The 24,183-nt window shown below is 48.8% G+C and overlaps 1 protein-coding gene across 5 annotated transcripts in view; it reads right to left on the bottom strand.

Annotated features, from left to right (window-relative positions):
• Positions 1-24,183, bottom strand: part of LOC115553485 (rho guanine nucleotide exchange factor 28) — a 40,917-nt gene that overhangs the window by 3,234 nt on the left and 13,500 nt on the right. Inside the window, exons 1-28 of one of the 5 annotated variants that reach the window (XM_030369784.1) lie at positions 23,329-23,624; positions 18,385-18,506; positions 17,762-18,165; positions 16,640-16,805; positions 15,921-16,035; positions 13,959-14,001; positions 12,332-12,421; positions 11,419-11,545; positions 10,599-10,746; positions 10,285-10,340; positions 10,037-10,094; positions 9,208-9,337; positions 8,861-9,003; positions 8,325-8,465; positions 6,834-7,084; positions 6,206-6,331; positions 5,912-6,029; positions 5,430-5,684; positions 4,365-4,441; positions 3,721-3,899; positions 3,348-3,445; positions 2,988-3,179; positions 2,604-2,711; positions 2,110-2,240; positions 1,966-2,013; positions 1,553-1,651; positions 1,282-1,446; positions 178-429 (exon numbers count right to left, since the gene is read on the bottom strand). In XM_030369784.1, the coding sequence (XP_030225644.1) occupies positions 178-429; positions 1,282-1,446; positions 1,553-1,651; positions 1,966-2,013; positions 2,110-2,240; positions 2,604-2,711; positions 2,988-3,179; positions 3,348-3,445; positions 3,721-3,899; positions 4,365-4,441; positions 5,430-5,684; positions 5,912-6,029; positions 6,206-6,331; positions 6,834-7,084; positions 8,325-8,465; positions 8,861-9,003; positions 9,208-9,337; positions 10,037-10,094; positions 10,285-10,340; positions 10,599-10,746; positions 11,419-11,545; positions 12,332-12,421; positions 13,959-14,001; positions 15,921-16,035; positions 16,640-16,805; positions 17,762-18,165; positions 18,385-18,506; positions 23,329-23,404 (3,918 nt within the window). In that variant the 5' untranslated portion in view covers positions 23,405-23,624. Of the gene's footprint in view, positions 1-177; positions 430-1,281; positions 1,447-1,552; positions 1,652-1,965; positions 2,014-2,109; positions 2,241-2,603; positions 2,712-2,987; positions 3,180-3,347; positions 3,446-3,720; positions 3,900-4,364; positions 4,442-5,429; positions 5,685-5,911; positions 6,030-6,205; positions 6,332-6,833; positions 7,085-8,324; positions 8,466-8,860; positions 9,004-9,207; positions 9,338-10,036; positions 10,095-10,284; positions 10,341-10,598; positions 10,747-11,418; positions 11,546-12,331; positions 12,422-13,958; positions 14,002-15,920; positions 16,036-16,639; positions 16,806-17,761; positions 18,166-18,384; positions 18,507-23,328; positions 23,625-24,183 lie in introns of those variants that run through there. The other 4 variants (XM_030369781.1, XM_030369780.1, XM_030369785.1 and 1 more) reach the window with 4 other exon arrangements.

The raw sequence follows: 24,183 nt of genomic DNA on the forward strand, positions 1-24,183 counted from the left end.
ATTAATAGTATCGTTACATCCAAACATAACCGGTTTGTACCACTTTCTTGAATATGGCAGTTTGTTTGTGTGTATATTTTTTCTTCGATCGAGTTCGTTTCTGATTCCCAATCCCTCCTTTCCCATTACTCTCTCTCTGTGTGCTTTACTTCACTGTCTGTGCGTTCCTCCTGCTACCTGGTATCCGTCCAGTGGGATCATGACGGGCAGGCTGCTCTGCCGGCTGTGTTTCCAGCTCTGGAGCAGCAGCTGCTGGGCCTCCACCCTCTCCTTCTCCCGCTCCACGCTGCGCTGGCCTTCCCACAGCCGGTCCACGTTCTGCTGGTACTCCAGCAGCTGGGCATCCAGCTCCTTGCGCTCGCAGCGCAGCCTCTCCGCCTCTAGGTGGCACTGTTGCTCACGCTGCTCAAGCAGCAGCTCGTGCTGGGTCTGGAACGGCACAGAGGAAGAACTTCTCAAACATCGGCTTGGATATGGGATAGGGATGGAAGATACAGCCAGCTGATGTTTTGTAGGAATGATCACAATGGGTTTTTGGGTTGCGAAGCCTAGCAAAAAAGGGCGCCTTCACTTGATGACTAGGACCAGCAGCCATTCGACAATTGAGATACACGTAAAGTCAGCATCTACAAAGCTTATTTTATCCTTTTATCCAGAATATGGAAGTTACACAATTCATACAACTCACCAGTTACATTGAAACCAACAGTGTTACGAACAACATTTCATACTTCTACACAACCGGTGTGTCATGCGTGTGACACACAATTGTATATATGTGGTTTTCAATATAAAACATAGTGAAAGGATTTCAGTGTGTGCATCAGTACATTTTCAACATTTCAGCCACATTAAAACGATACTGTGATACTGATAACCATGACCAATATGACCCCGTTATGAAATATTCGTACCGTTTCATCTCTAACTTGCTAAAAGGCCAATCTGCAACCGCAACGCTAGATGTAACTAAATCCTACAAACAGCACCTTCAAGAACTTCTTAATGCAAAGGAACGCTCAAACATGACCTCAAATACATGATATGCCGCTGAGATCCCAACAGAAAAAAGAAAAAATGTATTCCATTTTAATACCAGGATTAAATCACATTTTTCTAATTGGCTTAGAATGGTGACCGGGCCGTTTGAATGCCCAGCACTGTGAGCGTCCTGAAGGGCCTCAGAGGAACCACTGGTTGATCACTTCCATCAGCGCTTATCCAACAGGCGGGCATGGCGGCTGCTTGTTAAGGAGAGGAAAGCAGACCAGCAAGGCGTACCTGTTGCTTGTCCCGGGCCAGGCACTCCCGGTCCCACAGCTGCTGGTCCTGCTTGAGTCTGGCGTGCAGCTTGTGCACCCCGTCCACGTCGTCCCTCCTCCGGTCCGAATCCTTCCTCTCCGTGTCCTCTCTCTTCCTCTCCAGGCTTCTCTGTTTCTCGTGATCCTGGAGCCGATGGGTGACCAAACGTTCTCGTTGATGCAGTATTGTATATGGTGATGTTTTTTTGTTTGGGCCTTTATAGTACGATGATGCTGAGGATGATGCATACCTGGTTGTTTTGAAGGGCGATGCGGGGTTGTGGACGTGGTCCTTCCATGCGGAGGACTTTCTGGACTTCATAGTAACTGTCTTGGAGTGTAACCACAGCCTGCAGACACCAGGGGGAGACTTATACTAACACCACGGACTACTGACTGCTGGTTCACTGCCGGTGGAGCAAAGAGAGTCCAGACACTCCCTTGGGGCAATACTAAAGGTGAGCTAAAGATCAATCAATGATGTCATGAACTTGATTCGACAGTTATATTTACAGTTTTTAATTTGCATGACAATAAAAAATAAATACATGGAACGTCATGGACAGTCATGGAGTAAGTCCAAACTAGGGGCTAAACTTCTAATAGCACACTTATTAATAATAAGTGTGCCAAGTTATTATCTACATTTTCCTTAACTACTCACCTGCAGGCTGTAGAGAAGCTGCGTCAGACTCTGGACACTCTCCGCCACCTACAGGACACACAGTGTTACTGCATGTACCTGAATCAATCCAACGCAAAACGTTGAAACAAATGAAACAAAGAAAAGTAACTGCAGTGTCCGCACCGTTGCTTGTGTGCCATTGACGTCCCCGCTCTGCTCGGTGGGAGAGTTGCACAATAATCCGTCAGGCCCTGGCCAGTCGCCATCGGACATCAGGGAGGTTGAGCTCACGCTGAGCGTGCTCAGATAATCCGCTACGGTAAAAAGAAAATTAAAATGAACTAAATAAGGAAATTAAATTACTGGTAGATAGAAAGTAAATAAGATGGACCGTTTTGTGTGCATCATAGTATTATCGTATTATTAATTGATAATTGTCTTACACTTGGCTACATTAAGAAATGTATACCCCTTGACCACTCACTGGTGAAATATAATTTATGCAAAAAGGCTGCAAATGATTTGTATTTCAAAGCACAATATAAAATAAGACTAAAATAGGTGAAAGTGAAAAAGAGCATACATGGACACCACAACAACACATTCAATGTATCCTTCGGCTACACCTTAAATGATTGAAGCGAGATAGAGTGAATGAATAGAATATATATCAGTACGTTCAGAGGGAGACTCCTGGATACTGCCGTGGCTGTTATAGCTGCAGTTCTCTGGACCCTGGCTGGAAAAGGCCTCCCCAGCCTGCAGAATATTCAACAGCCTCTCCGCTGTGTAACACATGAACAATTTTTAGAGCAGTTCAGAGAAGAAAACACTCACAACCACCATTTTGACAAATTTTTCATGCAGAATATTTTTTATATTTTCACACTCCGTTGGTAAAAACTAACACTATACACAGTGCTTCAAAATCAATCTATTCCGGTTTCTTCAAAGTCCAACAACCAAGGCCATGGCTCTCATGTATATAAGATACTTAAATATAATTTTGCTTGGCTGTGCCTTTTCTAACAAACTAGCCCCACCCTCCCCACCCCCCTCACCCTCTTTCACAGCGGCTGTAAGAAGTGTGGAAGCCTGTCTTGGTGTGTCGGCGTCAGTCTCGGGCGACACCAGCAGATGGCGCTGTGTCACTGGCTCTCCCGGTCCAAGCGTTAGCTCCGTAAGCTCGGCATAGAGCTGCAACTTCTCCTCCAGGGTGCTGCATATCTGCTGGTCCTGGCTCAGTAGAGACTCTGCAGAAAACACATTTGCAAACACACAGTTGTTTATAATGTGTTGTCTAATTCGGTTTTGCTTTCCATCTAATTCAAAGTGGAATTGGAAATGAAGAGCGTATGTTGTGTGGATTCCCCAGCAGGGATATTGAATTTACAGTGTTGGGCAGGGATGTTTTTAGTGACCTTGGAACTTTTGAATCTTCTGTACTCTGGCCTCGGACGCTCGCCTGGCTTCCTCTGACTCAGTGCTGCGCTCCTCCTCCTCCTCTTCCTCAGGACAGCTGAGAGACGCGCACACACACACGCACACACACACACACACACACACACACACACACACACACACACACACACACACACACACACACACACACACACACACACACACACACACACACACACACACACACAGAGCACGTCGTTACGTTTGGAATGCTAACAGATGGATCAGCACAAACTAACACACACACGGACTGCTGCAGACTTGGGGCACTGCAAACGCACATGCAGCCGTGCACACACACACACACACACACACACACACACACACACACACCTCTCCACAGCGTGGCGTATGTGTCGCATCCACGCGTTCCTCTCCTCCCGGGTCGCCGTGTGAACCTCGTACATCTCGGGCCCCACGGAGGAGGCGGAGATCAGGAACATCCCTCGCTCCTCATTGGCTACCTCCCTGACGATGAGCTTCTGCAGGGGGATGACGGGCGGCTTCTGGTCCTATAGGACGGAGGAGCGTAAACAAACCCATTCATTGGCTAAAGGGACATTCACATTTCTGTATTGACCCCGGGAACGGGGGATTGTTGTGAAAGAAGCAATGTGTACTATTAAGCCCCCCCCCAATCAGTCGGAGGGCAACATTCGGAATTAAAGACACTAAATAACTGTGCTGTCCACTCCGGCTGGCGGGCCCTAGCTGGATGCTCGGGAGTGCGGAAGGTGAGATGAGGAGAGAGAAACAAGCTGGCCAGTTTTTTCATTCGTAGAATACGCCAGTTGCACTATGTGATTGCATCTACATACACGCCTGTGTGTATGGAAGTGTCACTGAAAGACATAAGTTCGTACCGAGGTTACGTACGCGTTGAATGACATTCCGTACACAAACCCGTTCATCAGCAGGAGAGATGTCTGTCTGAAACGCGTGCGTGTGTACAGTTTCACATGACATGCCGAACGTACCACGGCAGCAAACACATAACGTTGGTCCTTCTCTTGCAGGAACACCAGAACGTCGGTGAGCAGAAGAGCCAGCGTGTCTATGAAGGGAGGGAGGGAGGGAGGGAGGGAGGGAGGGAGGGAGGGAGGGAGGGAGGGAGGGAGAAAGAGATTTCAGATGCATTAGAAATAATGCCCACACCAAACCTTGTCAGGCCATGGTCACACACTTTCCACCTGACCCTAAATACACTTTGCTTCTTTAGCAGGACAAACATACAATATGTGTCGCTACAGCCTTTGGACATTGCTATACATAGATAACATTCTCTTTCTCTCTCTCCGACCTCGCCCAGCCATCGCACCCTCTCTCTTCTGACCCCCACCCCTCCCTCTCCCCCATTTCTCTCTTTCGACCCCCGCCCCTTCCTCTCCCCCTTATCCCTCCCCTCTCTCCCTCTGCTGCCTCTCCCTCTCTATCTGTCCACCTCTTTCTCCATCCCTTTCACCCCCTCCCTCCCCCTACCGCCATCTCTTCTCTCCCTTGCCCATTTCTCTTTTCCTCCCTCTCTATCCACCCTTTCTCTCTCCCTCCCCCTCCCTTTTAACACCTCTCCCTCCTCTCCCCCATTTCTCTCTCCCGCCCTCTCTATCCACCCTCTCTCTCTCTCTCTCTCTCTCTCTCTCTCTCTCTCTCTCTCTTAACACCTCTTCCTCCTCTCCCCCATTTCTCTCTTCCTCCCACTCTCTCTCTCTCTCTCTCTCTCTCTCTCTCTCTCTCTCTCTCTCTCTCTCTCTCTCTCTCTCTCTCTCTCTCTCTCTCTCTCTCTCTCTCTCTCTCTCTCTCTCTCTCTCTCTCTCTCTTTTAACACCTCTTCCTCCTCTCCCCCATTTCTCTCTCTCTCTCTCTCTCTCTCTCTCTCTCTCTCTCTCTCTCTCTCTCTCTCTCTCTCTCTCTCTCTCTCTCTCTCTCTCTCTCTCTCTCTCTCTCTCTCTCTCTCTCTCTCTCTCTCTCTCTCTCTCTCTCTCTCTCTCTCCCCACCCTTTCCCTCTCCCTCCAGTCCCCCCCTCCCACCCCGCCTGGCTCACCTTTGAGCCGTCCCGTGGCGGTCTTCCAGTAGACCAGGCCCTTGTGCTGCAGGCCGCGCTGGGGGCTGCGGAGGTCCTGCTTGCGGAACACCTTGTCGTTCTTCAGCTTGGCCAGGCTCTTGTTCTCCAGGCGCCCCAGCACCTCCTGCAGCTCCTGGTCCTTCTCGAAGCGACTCACGCTCAGGTCCACCGCCGTGATGATGTCCCGGATCTGGAACAGCGCCCGCGACAGGTCGGCGTAGTCCTGGCTGCCCTCTGTATGTGTGTGTTATGATTTATGTTATGACAATGACGCAGCTGGGCTTCATTATTGTGAGTTTATGATTGGTATATCGTACATAGGAACGATCATGTTTACAGTATATGCACACACACTGCCATGCATGCAGACGTACGCAAAAGAAGCGCACACAAAAAACAATTAACACACACACACACACACACGCACACACACACACACACACACAGCCAGCGCTCCCTACCCTGCGAGTACTGCAGTATCCGTTCTAGCAGTACTGGGTACTTGGTGATGCGCTGCGTGACCAGCAGGATGAACTCTGGCACCTCCCTCCGCTTGACCAGTGACTTGTTGCTCTGTTGCTGTGGAGAAACCAACACGGAGTGGAGGGTCATCACGCCAGAACACCACGCAGACCGACACAATCGCCTCTCTTTCGGGCCGTAGCCGAAAACATATCCGACCACATGTGACACCAAATGAGGGTCAACGGTGGAAGGTGGACACACCGGTGCGACACTTGTGGTGAAGGCCTTACCTTGACAAAGAGCTGGAGCTTCTTGTTCTGCTGCTGCAGCTCCTTGAAGAGGTTGACCGCCTCCGTGTGGTGGCTGCAGAAGTCCCCGTACAGCTGCTTCATCTTCTCCGCATTCTCCTCCGAGAACTGAAACGCCAGCGTCCAGCGTGAGCGCGCGCACGTGTGAGTCAGGCGTTTATGTTTTTTTGGTTTTCTTTGCATGTTAGTTTGTGGATATATATAGTTACATGTATATATATACACGTGTGTTTGTGTGAATGAGTTCATGTTTTCACATGTGTTTTATGCATTATATAGCTATTTCTGTCTGTGACATACATATATACGGTATATATACATACATACAAATATGTATATATATACGCATACACATATATAGACACACACACACACACACACACACACACATACATACACATACATACATACACAAACACACAAACATATATATATATACATGTGTGAGTATTCGTGTTTAAGTAATACATACGTACATATGTGTTGTACATAAATATATTTACACAGAGTGTCAGAGTGTCTCCCCCACCCCCTCCCTCCCTCCCCCCCTCCCTCCCCCCTCCCTGTGTGCGGGGGTGTTTGGCGTTGCTCCCCCGTGCCGCGGGCTGACCTGCTGCAGCAGCAGGTCCCCTATGTTCTGGATCAGGTAGTCGCGGGGCTGGTGGGCCTGGGAGCTGGCGTGCCGGCGCTCCTGCAGCGCCCCGAACAGGTTCCTGTGGAACAGCAGCAGGGGGTCCAGGCAGGGGAAGACCCGCGCCACGCAGGCCCAGTCCAGCTGCAGCTCCTCCAGCATGCCCCGCCGGAACACCTCCGCCATGACGGTCAGCGTCTGGATGTGGTGCAGCTCCGTCTGCATCAGCTCTGGGGGGGGTGGGGGGGTGGGGGGGGTGGGGGGGTGGGGGGGGTGGGGGGGTGGGGGGGGGATCTATTGGTTGTGTGTGTGTGTGTGTGTGTGTGTGTGTGTGTGTGTGTGTGTGTGTGTGTGTGTGTGTGTGTGTGTGTGTGTGTGTGTGTGTGTGTGTCATCATGATGGGGAAAGTCACCCAGGACATTCAGCCCATGATGGGGAATGAAGGCGACACCGCAGAAAGTCTAGTAGCAATAAGAGAAGATATCAAAAAAGAATATATAATTATAAATAAATGTAACAATAAAATAAATAAATAATAAATAAATAAATAAAATGTGTTCATATACACAATAAAATGTATACTATTAATCCTATTCTTTCTTTTAGAAAGGAATACCTTGAGGCAAACATAGAGCCTTATATACACCTTTTTAGACACCAGTTCAGACAATGAACAGAACTTTATACCACAAAAATACCCATCCATCCATATGCATCCATATATATCAATGTATACACATTCAGTTCAATGTGTGTTCAAACTTTAATGTGGTACTGCATCACTTCCTCCTCCTAACCTGGATTGGCCACAGTAGCTACTTACACAGTAGTGAGAGACACACAGGCACACTGAATCAGGGCTGAGTCAAACAGCATTGTTTTGATCCCAGGCAGAGGCATGCTGGGATTGTTTGACATCAACGGGCAGGGCCCCTAAAATGAGAGTTTCCCCAGTGTAGCGTCCCATAAACAAGGGGACATCGGTTCTTTCCAGGAACAATCCCTTGTCCTCGGGGACGAGGATTTGGTCATGTGGGTGCTTGGGAGCATAAAAATTACAACGCGAGATGCATGGGAGCATAAAAATGACTCTGGCATTTCTACTCTTTTGTAGGCGTAGTATTGTTCCAAACAACAGCCTGTATTCTGAGAAGGAGGAACGTGCAGACCCAGAGAACAAGGGTATGTAACAGTTTCTCAAAGCTTAATGTGACACTGATGTCTCTTCTCAGGCTGAGCCAATGAATGAAGAGAAAGAGGTTACCCAGTCAAAAGCAGTGTAGATATGAATATGAAGTCACTCCCCGCCACCTATCAAACACATGCATGTGTGTACACACACACATGCAGGTGTACACACACACACACACACACACACACACACACACACACACACACACACACACACACACACACACACACACACACACACACACACACACACACACACACACACACACGGCGTCTCACCGTAGATGACGTCCTGCCGCTTGATGGTGCGTTTGTCGTGCAGCCGGCAGTACTCTGAGCTCACTGCCAGACTCCAGGATTCCACCTCCAGGCCCAGCAGCACGGCTGACAGCTCACTGAACAGGGGCGTGTCCACTGGTTCTTCAAGCAAAAACAAAAACATAACCTATCGTCAGTCATGCGGATGGCAAACCGCTGCCTTGGGCCTCGTCTCTCCAGGCCCCTTAGTGGTGGAGACACTGGCCACTCAGCTCCGTCGGCGCGCATATTAAGAGTCCCCTCAGATGTAGCGTACGGCCGAGAAACGGCGCTGACCGCAAGTTTCAACCCCCGACGGTCAACTCACAACTGTCACTCATAAACGACGACAGCACAACATTGACAACATGAATTTTGTTTTCAATGCCGAGCGAGACGTTCGGCCACACTTCCTTTGGAGCACACGAGGGTGTGAATGGACGTAGCAAAGACGGCGATGGCAACGCAGCGTTTAAGGAGGACTCATCGTGTCACGGGACTCTTCGTCACGGCCTCACCTTCTGTGGCGGCGGCGGCGGCGACGGGGTCGCTTGACGGGGGTGTCGACGCGGTCTGCATGGTCTCCTCGGAGAGGGAGCTCCGGCTTAGAGAAGCCGCTGCGGCCTCACCGTCCACGCCCGCTACGTCACTCGGACGCCGACTGGCGGGATCGAGAAGTGACGACATTAGACTCGGCTTTGACATGCATCAACACAGTGCGTGTGCGCTTGTATGTTTATGTGTGTTTTGTGTGTGTTCTGTGAGCGTCAGTCTGCAGGTCTGTGTGAGCATATCTGTGCGTGTCTGCGTGTCTGTGCTCGTAGGTGTGTGTGGGTGTGTGCGTGCACATAATACGGGAGACTACCTGCAGTCTGTGGAGATGGAGAGGCTCTTGGAGAGCGCAGCCGTCTCCCTCTTCTCTCTGGCTGCTGTGTTGAGAGAGGAGGAGGAGGAGGGGGAGGAAGAGAGGGATGAGGAAGTGTCCTTTGCAGAGTCTGGCAGGAGGGTTTTGGAGAGAGAAAGAGCGGAGGGGGGAGGGGGGGGGGGGGAGATGATGGGGGGGCAAATGAAAGGAGGAGGATTAGGTCAGACGTTGGCGTCTCTGCGATTCTCAAAACAAATACGTCTGTTTAAAGTTCCAACGTTTTGTTTATGCTGAGTGAAACGGCTGCCTTATTGTAACTCAGTGGGGAGGTCTGTGTTTGTCAAGGTTTATCGTTGAACTGGGCGAGGGAATCATGTCAATAATCGTAAAGCGTGAAGCGCGGTCGCGCAAGCTATATATATACACACACACACGGATCATTCGGTGTGACCGGCACTTATAAAAGTCTGTAAAAGACTGAATGGAAACACACAGCTTCCCAATGGACACCCCCTCTTTCAGTTAATGTTTAATAACCCCCCAGACTCTTTAGTCCACTATATGAGTACCAGAAATGTACAAAAACATCCAAATAGTTGTGTGCACGCAGGCAGACTGTGTGCATAACCCCCCCCCCCCCCCGTTACACTTTAACCGATAATGAACAACAGGGTGGGAGAGAGGAGAAGGGGGAGGCATCATCCCTAACCTTCTCTGTGGGGGGTGAGGGGGTGAAGGGGGGGGGGGACAGGTGGATGTAGTTGGAGGATCGTTAGGACGTGGCATGAAGAAAGCATGGAGGAGAGGGGGCATGAGACAGCAAACTCACTCTGTGGGAGAGTGGAGGCCTTGCCCTTTGTCGACAGTGCATTCTTGTCCTGCGGCTTCTGCGGACGAACATTAAAAGGGTACGAGGGTCACACTTTGGGCATCGCACACTGTTTGCTGGGACATCGATACAAATCAGAGTTTGACGCAGGAGAACAGTGTGTCAGAGGAATCCAGCGTGAGAGAGTTTTGTCATTGTGGTTGTCCGTAATGGGATGGCGTGTGTGTTGGCAGAGGAGGGTGAGTCACCTTTCCACAGGGAGGTACGGAATCTCGACAGCTCTTGTGGACGCTCAGGGAACAGTCTGTGACGAAAAGCAAAACACAATCAAACGATTGGACGGAGAAGCAAGCAAGACGCACTCCATCAACAGGTGGTTGGCAGAACATTTCCCCTTTCAAACAAAAGCTTAACTGTTTATAGTCACGTTAGAAGAAAAACGTTGTTGACATCATTGCTCAAAAAAGAAAGAAAACATTCAGCTCAACGTTCATGATGCGTGTTAGCGACCACTACACAGACGCTAAAAATAGAGGAGCCCTGGCCCAGAGAAGGAACTCACTGAAGCACTGCAGAAGGTCCTTCCCAGGAACGGGCCGGTCACAGGCCACGCAGACTGAAGGGCCCGGGGGGCCACTGGCCGCCACAAACTGGTGACCATTAGCACCTCCGGTCTTCTGCTTTCCCTCCTTCACCTCTTTCTCCTTCACCTAAAAAAAACCCAGTGCAGGGAGACCCGCCGGTTAACCGCGCTACTGGGACGAAACACAACGGGCCTCGGCTGGAAAAATACAAAAAAACAAAAAAGCTGAGAGCAGGACGGCACTATGGATGAGGAGGAAGAGAGGCACATGACATCCTGGTGGGGACAGCTGTTGGAGCAGAGGGTCTGTGTCACAGGGGCCTCCGAGTGGGCTTATGTCTATTGACTTGGTTCAGGTCCACAGAGACCACCGCTAACGCAATGTTTATTTTCTTATCAAACTTTTACAAGGACGTCCGAAGCGTGCGTGTGCGTGTGTGTGTGTGTTTGCGCGTGCGCGTGCATGTGCGCAACACTCCCGTGGCCGTTGTGTGTAGGAGTGAGAGAGCAGTATGGTGGAATGTGTTGTTGTGGGGGCTCACGCTGTGCTGGGGGTCCGTGCATTATGTAAGAGGATATTTCACTGCGTCCCGTTGCTAAGATCTAAGGACAGGGAATTTGACCCTCTCCCCCAAATAAAAGGCCCTGCACGCGGACAATGGCTCAGCGGCCCTAGGAACCTAGACCGGTGTGTAAAAAAGGGTCTGGGTGGAATCTTTCAAGACGCAAGACAGCGCGTTCCCCTGGCTGGTTCCCTGGGGGTGCTGTGAGGTGCTGTAGAAGGGGGAGGCCTGCTCACCTTGGCCTTGCTGCGTGTGCTCGACATCCTGCTCTTCAGGAAGCTGAAGGTGCGGCTGACCTTGTACTTCTCCGACTCGACCTTGGAGGGGATTATGTACTTGTCCCAATCCTCCTCGTCCTCGATCCTGTAACGGCGCCCAAACATGTCGACAGTCACCGAGGGGCCCGTCGGGCGGCGGCGTCAGACGTTTGTCTGGGCATCAGTGTGTATTGTGACAAACCCATCACGCGTTCTCGTGGTTATGATGCAGTTATGATACAGATACATTATGAGGCGGTGAGGCTGTCTTGCAGTGGGTGGCTGCTGATAGGTTTCATGCGGTCACGAGAGGAATGTCCAGCCCGCAGTGTTTCCAGCGCCCCGGGGCGTCAGGCCATCACTCTTGAGGACATGCTTGGCATGCTGGGGGGGGCTTCGTACCGACAGCTCGGCCCCCTACTACCAGGTCTAGTCTGGGCTATTTATAGCACGACCTTGACAAGATGCAATTAATGAAAGGCTTGCTCATAAAAAACCTACGTTAGGGTAGAGACTAAAGACTAAAGACTAGAGACATTCCCGCTGGAAGGCGAGCGACCAGAAAGGACCCCGAACGGCGTAGGCCCGTGCCAGGTGAGTCGTAGCAACAAAACCATGCATTAGTTGTGCATGGTTGAAAACATTCTGTGTGCTGCAAAGAGGGGAGGCCATTAGTAGGTTCAACCATGAACAAGAGGCGTTGCAGTGTAATCCAGACAGGCGTGAGGTAAGGAAAGCGGTCGTGGTGGTACTGGAAGAGCTTTAGGGGCTCCGATCGGGGTGAGAGGTGTTGAAATGGGTTAGGCCTGACCAGAGCATGCGTCAAGGGGGATGGGAGTCTACACACATGCATGTCTGCGAGAGGACGCATTGTTATGCGATGATGACATACTCTTGGAGGAACTCGGTTAGGGTAAGATGTTGGATGGACGTGCTGCCCTCCTCCTCTGCGGATTGGGCCCGCTTACGGAAACCCAGAATCCTGCGTGGATATACAACACACCTTAGGGCCGGCTCCTCTGTCCTACTGCTGGAGCTAACCTCTCCCCTCAACGACCGTAGGCTCAACACTCAACGATGTCATTGATGGCTCCATTAAGAAAAACTAATTATATATATATATATATATATATATATATATATATATATATATATATATATATATATATATATATATATATATATATATATATATATATATATATATATATATATATATATATATATTTCTTCTTTTATAATCTTTATTTGTTTTAGGTCAAATATATTTACTAATCTATATACATATGCCTAATATTAAGGGGTGAAATGGCATGTTAATTGATATTTATTAATTAGCTTATTTTATACATACATTAGGAATCATCCTTCTTCCTACAAACTCAAATATTAAGACAGTGTTGAGTTTGTTTATAAATTCATTACAGAGATACATATAAATATGTATCTTCAAATTTAGGAGGAAGGGGGGGGGGGGTAAAGTAGTGTTTGTGATCTTGTATAGCTCACATAATTATATATATATACACATATAAATAAACTTATATGAAGATTTAGTAAATAGTTAATTTAATTTAGACAACATCGTCTGGGGAGATTTACGGCAATGCATGTTGATTAGCAAATGAAATGTAATTAGAGCATGATAAGCCAGTTAGATGAGATAAACGACAGAAGGGACATTACCGGCCTGTGTGGAGGGAAAATGGATACACTATGAATGAAATGTAAGCTGGTTAAAGAAACGGTACAACGGCAACACAACACACAGTGATCTCTGGCCTTGACCAAAATCAATGTTCACATCGATACCTTCGATTACATCTGAAGCTAAGCGGGAATGGTGGCAAGAACAAGAATCTGTTTACTCAGGGTTATTTTGAGGTTGCAATCAGAGTGTTTTCTGGCCTCTGGGCCTTGTAACAGGAAGTATGTCACATCCTGCCCCTGCCAGATCCTGATCACTGGTGTGTGTGTGTGTGTGTGTGTGTGTGTGTGTGTGTGTGTGTGTGTGTGTGTGTGTGTGTGTGTGTGTGTGTGTGTGTGTGTGTGTGTGTGTGTGTGTGTGTGTGTGTGTGTGTGTGTGTGTGTGTATATGCATGTGTGTGCATGCACGTGTGTATGTGTGTGCATGCAAATTTCGGTGTGTGTGTGTTAGAATGTGAAACAGTGTGTGAGAATATGTGAGCGAGAGACTGTGTGTGAGTGTGTGTATGTGCATGCATGCATTCAACTATCAGTGCGTGTGTGTTAGAATGTTTAACAGTGTGAGAATGTGTGAGCGAGTGTGTGTGTGAGTATGTGTGCGTTGCTCATGTTTGTGTGTGTATGTGTGTGTGCGTGGTGGGTGTGCACGTTTGTGTGTGTGTGCGCATGTGTTGGCAGATCCAGGCAAACCTCAAATCTAGTGGACAGCATTGTTGCCCTAAAAATGAGAGGAAGTCTGTTGTATAGTTCTACAACCCCACAGAGGCTGGACAATCTTTCCAGAGGCCGGTGAAATTATAGACTAGCTGTACCTCTTGTCTCTGTTTGTCTCCGTCAGGCTGTAGGCTCTCTGCTCTGAAAACAAAGCAAAGGAAGGAATAACACAGGACCAGTCAAAATGCGTAGCTCATTTCGCACCAGAACAAAAGGGAGATTTGCCAATCATTTGGCGGATAACAACCATCATTTCCAATTATGACGATTAGAGCGAGAAAGAGAGCGAGAAAGAGAGCGAGAAAGAGAGCGAGCGAGCGAGAGAGAGAGAGAGATTCTACTGAGAGGCAAAAGGTAAACAAAAGATTCCCTGAAAACTCCTGGGTCCCGAAGACCCCCGCAGAGACAGAGGAAGCAGGGGAAAGAGACTTCACTGGAAAAACAGAGAAGGAAGTGAGTGGGAAAAAAACAACAACAGGGAGAAGAGAACAAATATCCGAGCTGAGAAACACTTAGATTTTTCTCTCAGTAGAAGACTAAGCAGTTCTGGTAAGAGCATTTCTCTGAAGTCTTAAATCATAAAAACCTTTGTATTTCGAGCTGGCAGATTTTGGAAGACATTCAAATGGTTGAGTTAAGCATGTCAAGATTGGTTTGATTCATACAAATTTTAAACAAAAATAAGCTTTAGAGAAACAATCTGTTCTACGGTTTCCAGCATTCAGAATTAGCACATCAAAGCAGCACTAAACACACTCTACCATTAACCCTTCAGCAGGGCAGCAGAGAAACATCACATGACTAGTATGCCATTCTAAAGCTTTGTGCTGTGCATGGCCGTTATCCCTATTATGTTTAATGTACTAAAGAGGATATTTCCAACCCTGTTTTGGCACCATTCATTCTACAGCCCTATAAAGCAAAACAGCACATTGTCCCTCAGGTCACCCCAAAAACGGTTGGCCCACCACGCCTGTTATTCTCTGGGTTCGCCTTGCGCCTGACCGTGACGTTATACTTACTAACTTAGTTAAGACGAGAGAGGGATGTAGAGAGAGAAAAGGCCTGAAGTAGAGAAGTAGAGAGTAGGAGCTGATTGTCACATCTACACAGGACAAAAGATGACCTCTCTTAGAGCCGAGGTGCTCACTAGCTCGACACACACACACACACACACACACACACACACACACACACACACACACACACACACACACACACACACACACACACACACACACACACACACACACACACACACACACAAACAACGCCCACTCAGCGAGATATAATTAAAGGCAAACGTCATAATTGTGCAACTTCTAAGGTTTCAGAGCGATACTAAGTTCCATCATTAAAGATCTAAGACGTGGTGCAGTAGTGACTTCACTAATTGTTAAAAACATCAAAAAAATAAAACAAATATATATAATTGTAATCATACCAATAACAAGGTTATATTTGATCATTCAATATTATTACTTTATACAGCTGTATGACTGAGCGTGCGCACAACAGAAAAATGTTTTGTGGTTGCAGATGGCTTCCATTCTCCGAATCCAGAGACGTTTACTGGGGTGTCAGGTTCCTAGACCTCTGACTTGCCATGCCAGTTGAACTGAGATGCAAGCATCTGGTTCATTTGAATAACTGGGCTAACCTCAAAGTATTAGCTGAAGCTTATTGTTGGCTTCCTACCGTGCACTGCTGCTTATTATATCAAGCAACCTTTATAGCCCATGACCATAGCCTAACGACAATGTCATGACTATGCAGCCCATACTAAAATACACAAAATATACTTTTGGGACCACCTTGAGGGATAAACACGGTGCGAGCAGCACTCAACATGTGCCTGTTTTGGCTTCCGAAGGTGAAAATGTGCAAGTAATGGAGTGCAGCCAAAGGTTTGAGTGATTTATGAAACCTGTCTGCGTGCTTCCTTTTCTGGACTTGTGCCCCATTTGTCCCTTTCAGCTGCACGACCGCCCCCCCCCCTCCCCCTCCCCTCCCTAAGAAACAGAAAGGTCATAGGTTGCACGGGGGCAAAGTTCACCCACCTTCTGCCAGGTCAGAGATGGCTGCCTCTCGGTTTAGCAAGGGCCTGGTCGGCTTGGCCTTGGGGGAGGAGTAGGAATAGGAGCGCAGACGAACCTCAGCTTCGCCCTCCTGGGACTGGAGACACCGAGGAGGAAACGGGTGAGGGGTTAGCAGGATGAGGAGGTGGAGCGTCAGTCTGAACCTGTGGTTCTCAACCTGTTGGGCTGACCGCTCACACTGACTTTAAGTCGGCGGGGTTATGCACGGTGGCTTATACATTATTGCTCGGATATGATTGCGGTTTTCACACGGAAAAAGTGGCACACAAGAATCGGCAGTTCAAGTTTCAATATGGTCTCTGTTTCCTCATTTATCACTGGCAGGGGTATTCCCTGAATGAGAAATGTGTTATTTTTTCTATACTTAGATCTATACTTAGACTACTGAAAAGAGGAGTAAATCACACAAAATTCCATGGTCTACTTGAGGGCAACCACTGGGCAAGACGAAGAAACCCGCACCGAAGAAACCTGCACGATTTCCGAAGAAACCAGCCCTACGATATGGCACCTTGGAGGATGTTGGAATGTGATAATTCTCAAGTAATCAACTCAAAAAGTCTTGCGCTGTCTTTTTCCTACATCTAACTCTCATATTCATAAAAAACATATAATTTTTTCTAAAAGTGCTACGTACAAGATTAATCGATTGATCCCGATTATTTCTCCAACATGTGTACCTGGGTTGATCTGTGCGTGCTGTCGGGGAGCGACTGGTTATAGTCTTGCAACGTTTCGCCGGAGCCCTTGTCCTCGGCGGGGGCGCTGGGCTGCTGCCTTGGACACACCACAGGGTAGGAGTGGCACAGGATGTCTTCGTCACCACTCCCACACTCCACACTGGGGCTGCTCACGTACGGCATCGATGACAAAAAGGACAAACAGACGTGCGGGTCAAACAACACAAGCTTTGAAGTTTGAACAGGCATCGTTGTCGTCATCGTCATCATCATCGTCATCGTCATCGTCATCATCGTCCTCTCCACACAGAGTGGTTTCGGTGTCTGTGGAATCTATGCCCAGCCTCGCTCGGTCCTGCCGCACAAAGTCTTCTTCCGAGCCATTACTGCGCCCCATGTGGCCGAACCACCTCAGTCTGATTGTTAACAGCACTAGGTCCAAGCCCTGGATGAAGAGCATTCTGAGGAGAGAGTCTGAGCTGACCTCATCCCTGGCCCTTGATATTATCGTGTTGGGTCAGGGATGGACTGCTACTGAAGGAAGTGTCACGATCCAGGGTCAACATTGTCATTTTCCCCAAAAAAATAAAAACCTTGTGAGGGCCGTGCGGGAACGGAAAGCGTTGGTAGGAAGGTACTTTGAAGTCACGCCTTTCTATTGAATTATAACGAAAGTAAAAACAGCTCCATTGTGAATGGGTCTCCGAGTTTATGTCAAAGGCTAGCAGTTTATGTCAAAAATGAATAAATGCTGGAATATGCTCGATTGTAATACATCTCAATCTACAAGTAAAGAAGAAACAATATTTTTGTCCTTTGCAAGGAAAAAAATATGAATCAAAGAAATGAAAAAAAAAATGAAAATAAGTTCCATGACTTTTTTTCTTCCAGCTAACAAAACAAACTGATTCATCTTCAAATGCAGCCTTCGCGTGCTGCTCTCAAACCTTTTTGTTCAAACAAAGTGGTCGGTGGCACTCAGCGCCCCCGCATTTTCAAAACACACTAACCGCATTTCAAGTGCTTATTTACATCTTCCAAATTTCTGCCTGAAAAAAAACCTGAACGTCATCGACCTGTCCGATGAAGAAGAACGCAGAAAAACAAAGCCAGCGGCCCTACCTCAAACTCCGGACCGTCTCTGGCAGGCTGACGCCCCTGTGGTGCAGCCCGGGGGAGAGAGGCGCACTGGGCTTGGTCTGCCGCCGGTGTCCCTCGAACAGGCGGAAGGCGGAGGCCAGCGGGGAGGAAGGAAGGGACGGGGAGGAGGCGAAGGGAGAGCGGGGCGAGGCCGCGGGGGAGGACAGCGTCCTGTGGTGCGTCCCGACGGGGGGCTGCGGCGGTCCCCCGTCTCCGTTCTCCAGGGGTGTGAACAGGCGTCCGGCGACCGGGGGGCTCCTGGAGAACGGCGAACCCCCACCGGGGCTGCCCGCCTGGGTCTCACAGCCGAACCCATCTTCCTCCTCCTCCTCCTCCTCCTCCTCCTGCTGCCCTGGAGAGCGGTACTTTATGTCCACATCGTCCACCTGGAGGGGAAATTAAAACCAAACAAGTAGATATATTAAAGCCATAAAACACAGAAGCGTATTCATGGTTTGCAAACCGCTGAAATTCGTTATTATTGTTCGGTAACCGAGTTGAAGGCTCCCCTTCAACTCTTCAATAGTTGCGTGTTATTGTACATGGCAGGATTGATTTAAAGACCCGTGATGAGGCTGCTCTTGTTATCTGAAGTCCCCACTCACCTGGTCCACCAGCATGGCGTTGGCGTACACTCGGTCTTTGCCGTGTATCATGGCCGACAGTCTGGCGGCCGCGGCCGAGGTAGAGCACGGGGTCGGGTGCTTCCTTATCGGCTGGCCTTTCTCTAAAGAGCCACAAGCGAGACAGAGAGCGAGGGAGGGAGAGAGAGAGAGAGGGATATTACAATTTGGGTTTCCCAAGCAATGGAAAGTAACTTCAGACAAACAAAGGAAGTGACATGGGCTTCCTGGGAGGTTGCTTGCCATTGTTCCAAGATTAAAAACCCCCCCTTATATGTAAATGCGTGCGTTGCAGCACTCCGTTTTTCACATGAATGCGATTCCCCCATAACACGGGCCGCGGTGTTCATAACATGTGAGCCCCATGATGTGTGGGGCTCCACCCTGTCGTCGTCATGGCAACTGAGTGGAAATTGCCTCTGCCGGCGGGAACACAGTCGCATTATGAGCCACACTTCCTCAACAGTAGGGACACTGTGGCCAGGAGCCTGGCCCCCGAGGCTCCTGGCTCTCCGAACACAAACAGTCGCCTGGCGGGATGTTACGGCAGGGCTGTGTGTTAGGGAAGTGGTTCAAAGAACACTCCATGTAAACAGAGAACATCACGACTCCCGCCACTCGGCACGCTGGGCTGTGCCCAAAATAAGCGGCCGATTCGAAGTGCATGAGGTGTAGGTGTAAATTCATAAAGCATGAGTTAGAGTTAGGGTTTAACTTTGAGTACGTCTTTCTTCTCTGACCCTACTCTCCCTTTAGTTGAATGTTGTTTAACAGCTAAGTTAAAGTTTATGCTTCTGTGCTTGCAGCCATCGAGGGCACAAAGGTAGTCAAACACATGGCTTCATCGTCTTTGATGGAGCAAGTCGCTCACAGTAAAATGCATAAATGTAACCAGGTAGGAAGCAATTGGGTCTAAACAATGTGTTGCTATGTATGAAACAAGGCATTGTTAGCAACACATGCTAAACTAAACAAGCTAAAGCCATTGAAATGAAGGTCAAGCATTTAGCTATAATGAATGGAAAAGTGAATTGCATTGTATATGATTTAGCCTAACCACACTGCAGCGAAATAACCATCGAGTCCCCCCCCACCCCCCCAAGCAGACGATTCCCAAACAATGCAGTCATGATCCAGCGATGGCGCCAATGACATCGAAAAGCATGTCTTCTTTTCCCCATCTTCGGCAATGTTTCCTCTCTGCCTGAACCAGTGTTTCATAAACTATGTGTGGGGACCCACAATGGCTCGGGATCCAAAGAGGGAATGCAAAGAGGGAATCTCAAAAAACTCGAGACTACAAACGGAATTGGTGTAGTTAGCGTTTCGTTAAAGGATCACCAATTCCGGCGTTTCGAGTTTTTCGGCGTGTGATTGTGTATGGGTCCGACGCACACACTGAAAAACTAATTCTGAATAACCCCTGGCCTGGCTCATCTAAGCCGTGTCATGAAAAGAGTAGAAACGAACCCATCGTTTATCTACGTCTCCAAGTTGCTGTCAGGGAGGTGAAGGGAAGGGGAGCGCGGTGATTGCAGCACGCAGTAAATCAGACATGCGATTGGCTTGGTGCTTTGTTTAGGGGATGGAAGACCATCAATCTGAACCGGGGGGGGGAGTCCAAGTGGCGGTCCTGACGAGGACACCAGATGATTTCTGCTCCGACCGACATCAAACATGGCGGGAATAGAGCGCAGTGCACGTACCGCGGACCACAACAGGATGCTAAAGACCACACTCCAGTCCATCAACGGCCCGGGCCGTGAATCAGCCCACGTGCACCACTTGTAGATCTACTTAAACGACAGTTCACTGCGGTTCGAATCCAGAGATGAGAGGAGTAGCAGAGCACTGTTCCAAGTTCAAGTTCAATAAAAAAACAAACGCCTTATAAGCTTGAGCACCGATTCACAATTATGACTCAATAACGGTTGACCTTCGACGTGAGACACGGCTACGGCACGTATCCACATTAGTTCTGGTCCACCTCAGATCCGAAGTGGACGGAGTAACTGGATGTGGGTCAGAAGGCCGCTTTAAACATGGAGAAGACCCCGGGCTGAATATTTGGGTTTTGGGGCCGCTCCAAATCCACAGCTGGCAACTGGGGGGCCAGATCGTTCACACACTTCTGACCCATAAACACCGGCTCGGTGAGCATTACTGTCAGCCACTCGGATCCGTGTGTACCATTTCTCCACCGGGTCAAAAACAATGAGTTAGACGGGTCAGGTTAGCGCTGAGAGAAATTCGTTCCCCTGCCCTGGAGAAGACGTCACAACAAAACAAGATGCGGCGAGCTCCCGTTTCGGACACGGCTTTAAAGAATGTCCATTTTTTGCACGGGGGTATGGGGAGGGGGGATGGGTTGTTTTTACAGGACGCTGCTGCTGGGAATGCCGGCTGCATGGGATACTGTGAATAAATCCCATTGTGACGGACAAGAAATACAGTAGCACTGTTTGAGAGAGAGAGAGAGAGAGAGAGAGAGAGAGAGAGAGAGAGATTAACAAAGAGCGCAGTCAGTGCCATGTTTCCACATTGTGGCAGCTCAACACCGAGTGTGACCCTCCAGACGGCACAGACCCAAGGGGAGAGAGAGACAGACAGAATAAGTGAGTGTGAAAAAAGAGGTAGTGAGAAGCAGAGCTATCACAAGGAGCCTTTCTCAAGGTTCTGCTGTTTTTCTTGTGGCTGGTGAACTTACCTTCAGCGTAGTTTAGATAAACAGAGAAATAAGTCACTACAAAGCAGTGTTTTGTGTATTGTCTGAGTTTAGAAAAGCTCATAGGTTTGCAGTTTCACGGCTCTCATGACGTGACATCTAAGAGACTAAATCAAAGGAATACCATGTTGGAGGGAGCTGGGATAGCTAGAATAACAAGTATGGTTTGAACTGAGAAGTAACTAAACACTATGGAGGGCTTCACTGCCTCAAGCCCCCTTTTGAAGCTTTCATGTGCCTTTCTTGTCCGATTAAAAAATAATAATAATAATTGCGTAACAATTGTCCTCCAAGACCTACAAATCAACTGCTCGGGTCATGACACCTGCAAACTAACACGCTGGAATCCAAGAATCACAAGCTGTGCGCTCGCCATGTATTTATCTTCACTGCACGTCACCCAGACAGCGTGTTCCCAGGGGGGCTGGACGCACAGCGCACTGCAGTCCTGTCCCTCAGACAACAGAAACAAACAAGGCCTCTGCACACCTGAAACCACACTTCACATCACAGGTGGAAGTGCACGTGACAACGTCCGATCCCCCAGTTCCCTTTTCCTGTTCCACTCACAGACTGGACATTATTAAACTACATTCACCACTCAAAAAACAACAAACCAAAGGCCGTGTCTTGGGTTTCACTCAAGACTTTTAAATTGCGCAGTGGGATGAATTCCACAAACCAATAACAGAGATTGTGTGCGCAAAGCTTGGTTTTGTCAATCACAATTAAGCAGCAATAACACGGGTTATCTGTCCGAGTGCTTATGGTGAGGGAGCAGGGCGAAGATGACTGGAGCAGAGCCATGACACAGGCCTGGCAGTAACCCGATCTGCATCTCTGACTTGTCTCGCTCTCTCTCCCTTTGCCTCGCTCCTTCAGTCTACTACCTCTCTCTCCCTCTCTCCCTCTCCCCCTCTCTCGCTCTTCAAACATACACAGACACCCTAGCCCACTCATAACAACTTTTTTTAACCACCGTGGTCAGATTCGGGGCTATTTTAGGTGTTCATCTTTTGCTGATAATCCCTTGCGTGGGAATGGCCTCTGTACATGCATAGGCCTTGATGCAAATTATGTCCACGGCAATGTTGGATTACAGGATTATTTCAGTTGTTGTTTGTAGTCTAACAGCAAATTAATCACAATAACTACCCACCCCTGGGGCCAAAAGAGGAGAGTGACTTCAACCCAGATGTTTAAAGTTGTTGCTGCTGTGTACACTTAAAAGAAACCCACCTCCAACAGCAGGCGTGATGTTTGTATTGGCAAGCACCCCAGTAAAGCTACACAGTCTCAAAGCACCCCAGTAAAGCTACACAGTCTCAAAGCACCCCAGTAAAGCTACACAGTCTCACATTAAGCCATGATATTACATCAGCACCATGGTCTCTCTCTCTCTCTCTCTCTCTCTCTCTCTCTCTCTCTCTCTCTCTCTCTCTCTCTCTCTCTCTCTCTCTCTCTCTCTCTCTCTCTCTCTCTCTCTCTCTCTCTCTCTCTCTCTCTCTCTCTCTCTCTCTCTCTCTCTGCTTAAATGGAAGGCACAGGGTGGTATGAAGATGTCTAGATCAACAAGCAGCTCTACGTGGCTGGCGTGGTCATCTGACATTCCCCAACGTACTGTCAGATATCAGGTTACATCATTAGCAAACACACCGCTATCCAACTGATTGACACGTGCTTGCGCTGGGAACCTCTGTGCACCAGGATTTGGAAACAGAAGTGAGGGGTAAATATATGAACCGATTTGATAAGAGAGCAGTAAAACAGTGTCACGGGGGGGGTAGTGCTGGCAGTGTTTTTGTTATCAGACGCTGGACTTGTGGTTGTGACGACAGTGTCATGGATAGCATGTAAATATGCGTCATCTTAACCTGCTTAGATATTCTATGATGGTCAAGACTCGTGCCATGGAAAAGATGAAAGACTCAGACTCACATGCCGATTTAAGGTCATGCAACCCAACATAAACAGAGCGTATCGGGTTCAGAAGGAGAATATTGACTCTGCACTAGACAGGCTGTTTGGCAAATGTTCAGCAGTTACACAACGTTTACCAGGAACATTTGGGATTGCACATCTTTTTGACCGATACATCAAAACAAACCCACCCTGAGCAAACAATGCAAATTAAAAATAGTGGAATCGAGGCAAGGAAACAACCGACCTCAGATCATACAAAAAAGATGTTCCTGCATTACCTTTCTTCCTGCGTATCCTCATCTTGGGGAAAGACGGCCAAGAGTAATTGAAAGGAGAATCCGAATCCGAATCCATAACTCGATATCCGTGACTTACATAGAGTTCCCCCCCTCCAAAACCGGCACTGGGGACTTTTAATAAACAACAAAAAAACGGCTCACTGGATCTCCATTTTGTGCCGTGTGAGGAACACTGCGTTAGTTGCTTCTTCCACAGTCTCTGCTGGAGCCTTGACACTTCAGGAGTGAGCCAGCATGCTCAGCCCGGCAACCCCCTCCAACACCCCCCCCCCACCCCTACAGTCCTTTGCACCCTCCCTCCCCCCTCCCCCCCTACACTCTCCAAATCCAATGCCCAGCGCAGCTACGAAACAAGCTGCTCTCCACGGAGCTCTCCACGTCTGTTCCTTCCCCCCTAGTCTCCCTGCCTGAGCCCCAGCAGCCAGGCCTCGGTCGACCCTCCGTTATTCCGGCTGGTAACTTCCACTTCTCCTGTGCCGTCTCTCCCCTGAGCTCTTCCAGTCCTGAGAGCGTCTCGGTCACCCATTCCCCCCTACTACAGCCACACATGGCAGGGAGAGCGAGAGAGAGAGGGGGGGGGAGAGAAAGGGGGTTGGGTAGAGGGGGAGCTCAACACATGCTGACAGGAGAAGGGGGTGTATGGTATTGACGGATGGAAAGAGTGACTGAAGGGGGAGAGAGAGAGAGAGATTGAGGGGGGGGTCACCAACACACACATACAGCACTGTGACTCAGAAGCTACAGTGAGGCTGAAGAGGAGTGGAGGCCCGGTACGGCTGTGTAGCGTTTCGGAGACACAGAAGAAATCATTAACTTAACACCAGTTCATGATTG

The sequence above is a fragment of the Gadus morhua genome, chromosome 11 (assembly GCF_902167405.1).
Source record: "Gadus morhua chromosome 11, gadMor3.0, whole genome shotgun sequence".
NCBI classification, from domain to species: Eukaryota; Metazoa; Chordata; class Actinopteri; order Gadiformes; family Gadidae; genus Gadus; species Gadus morhua.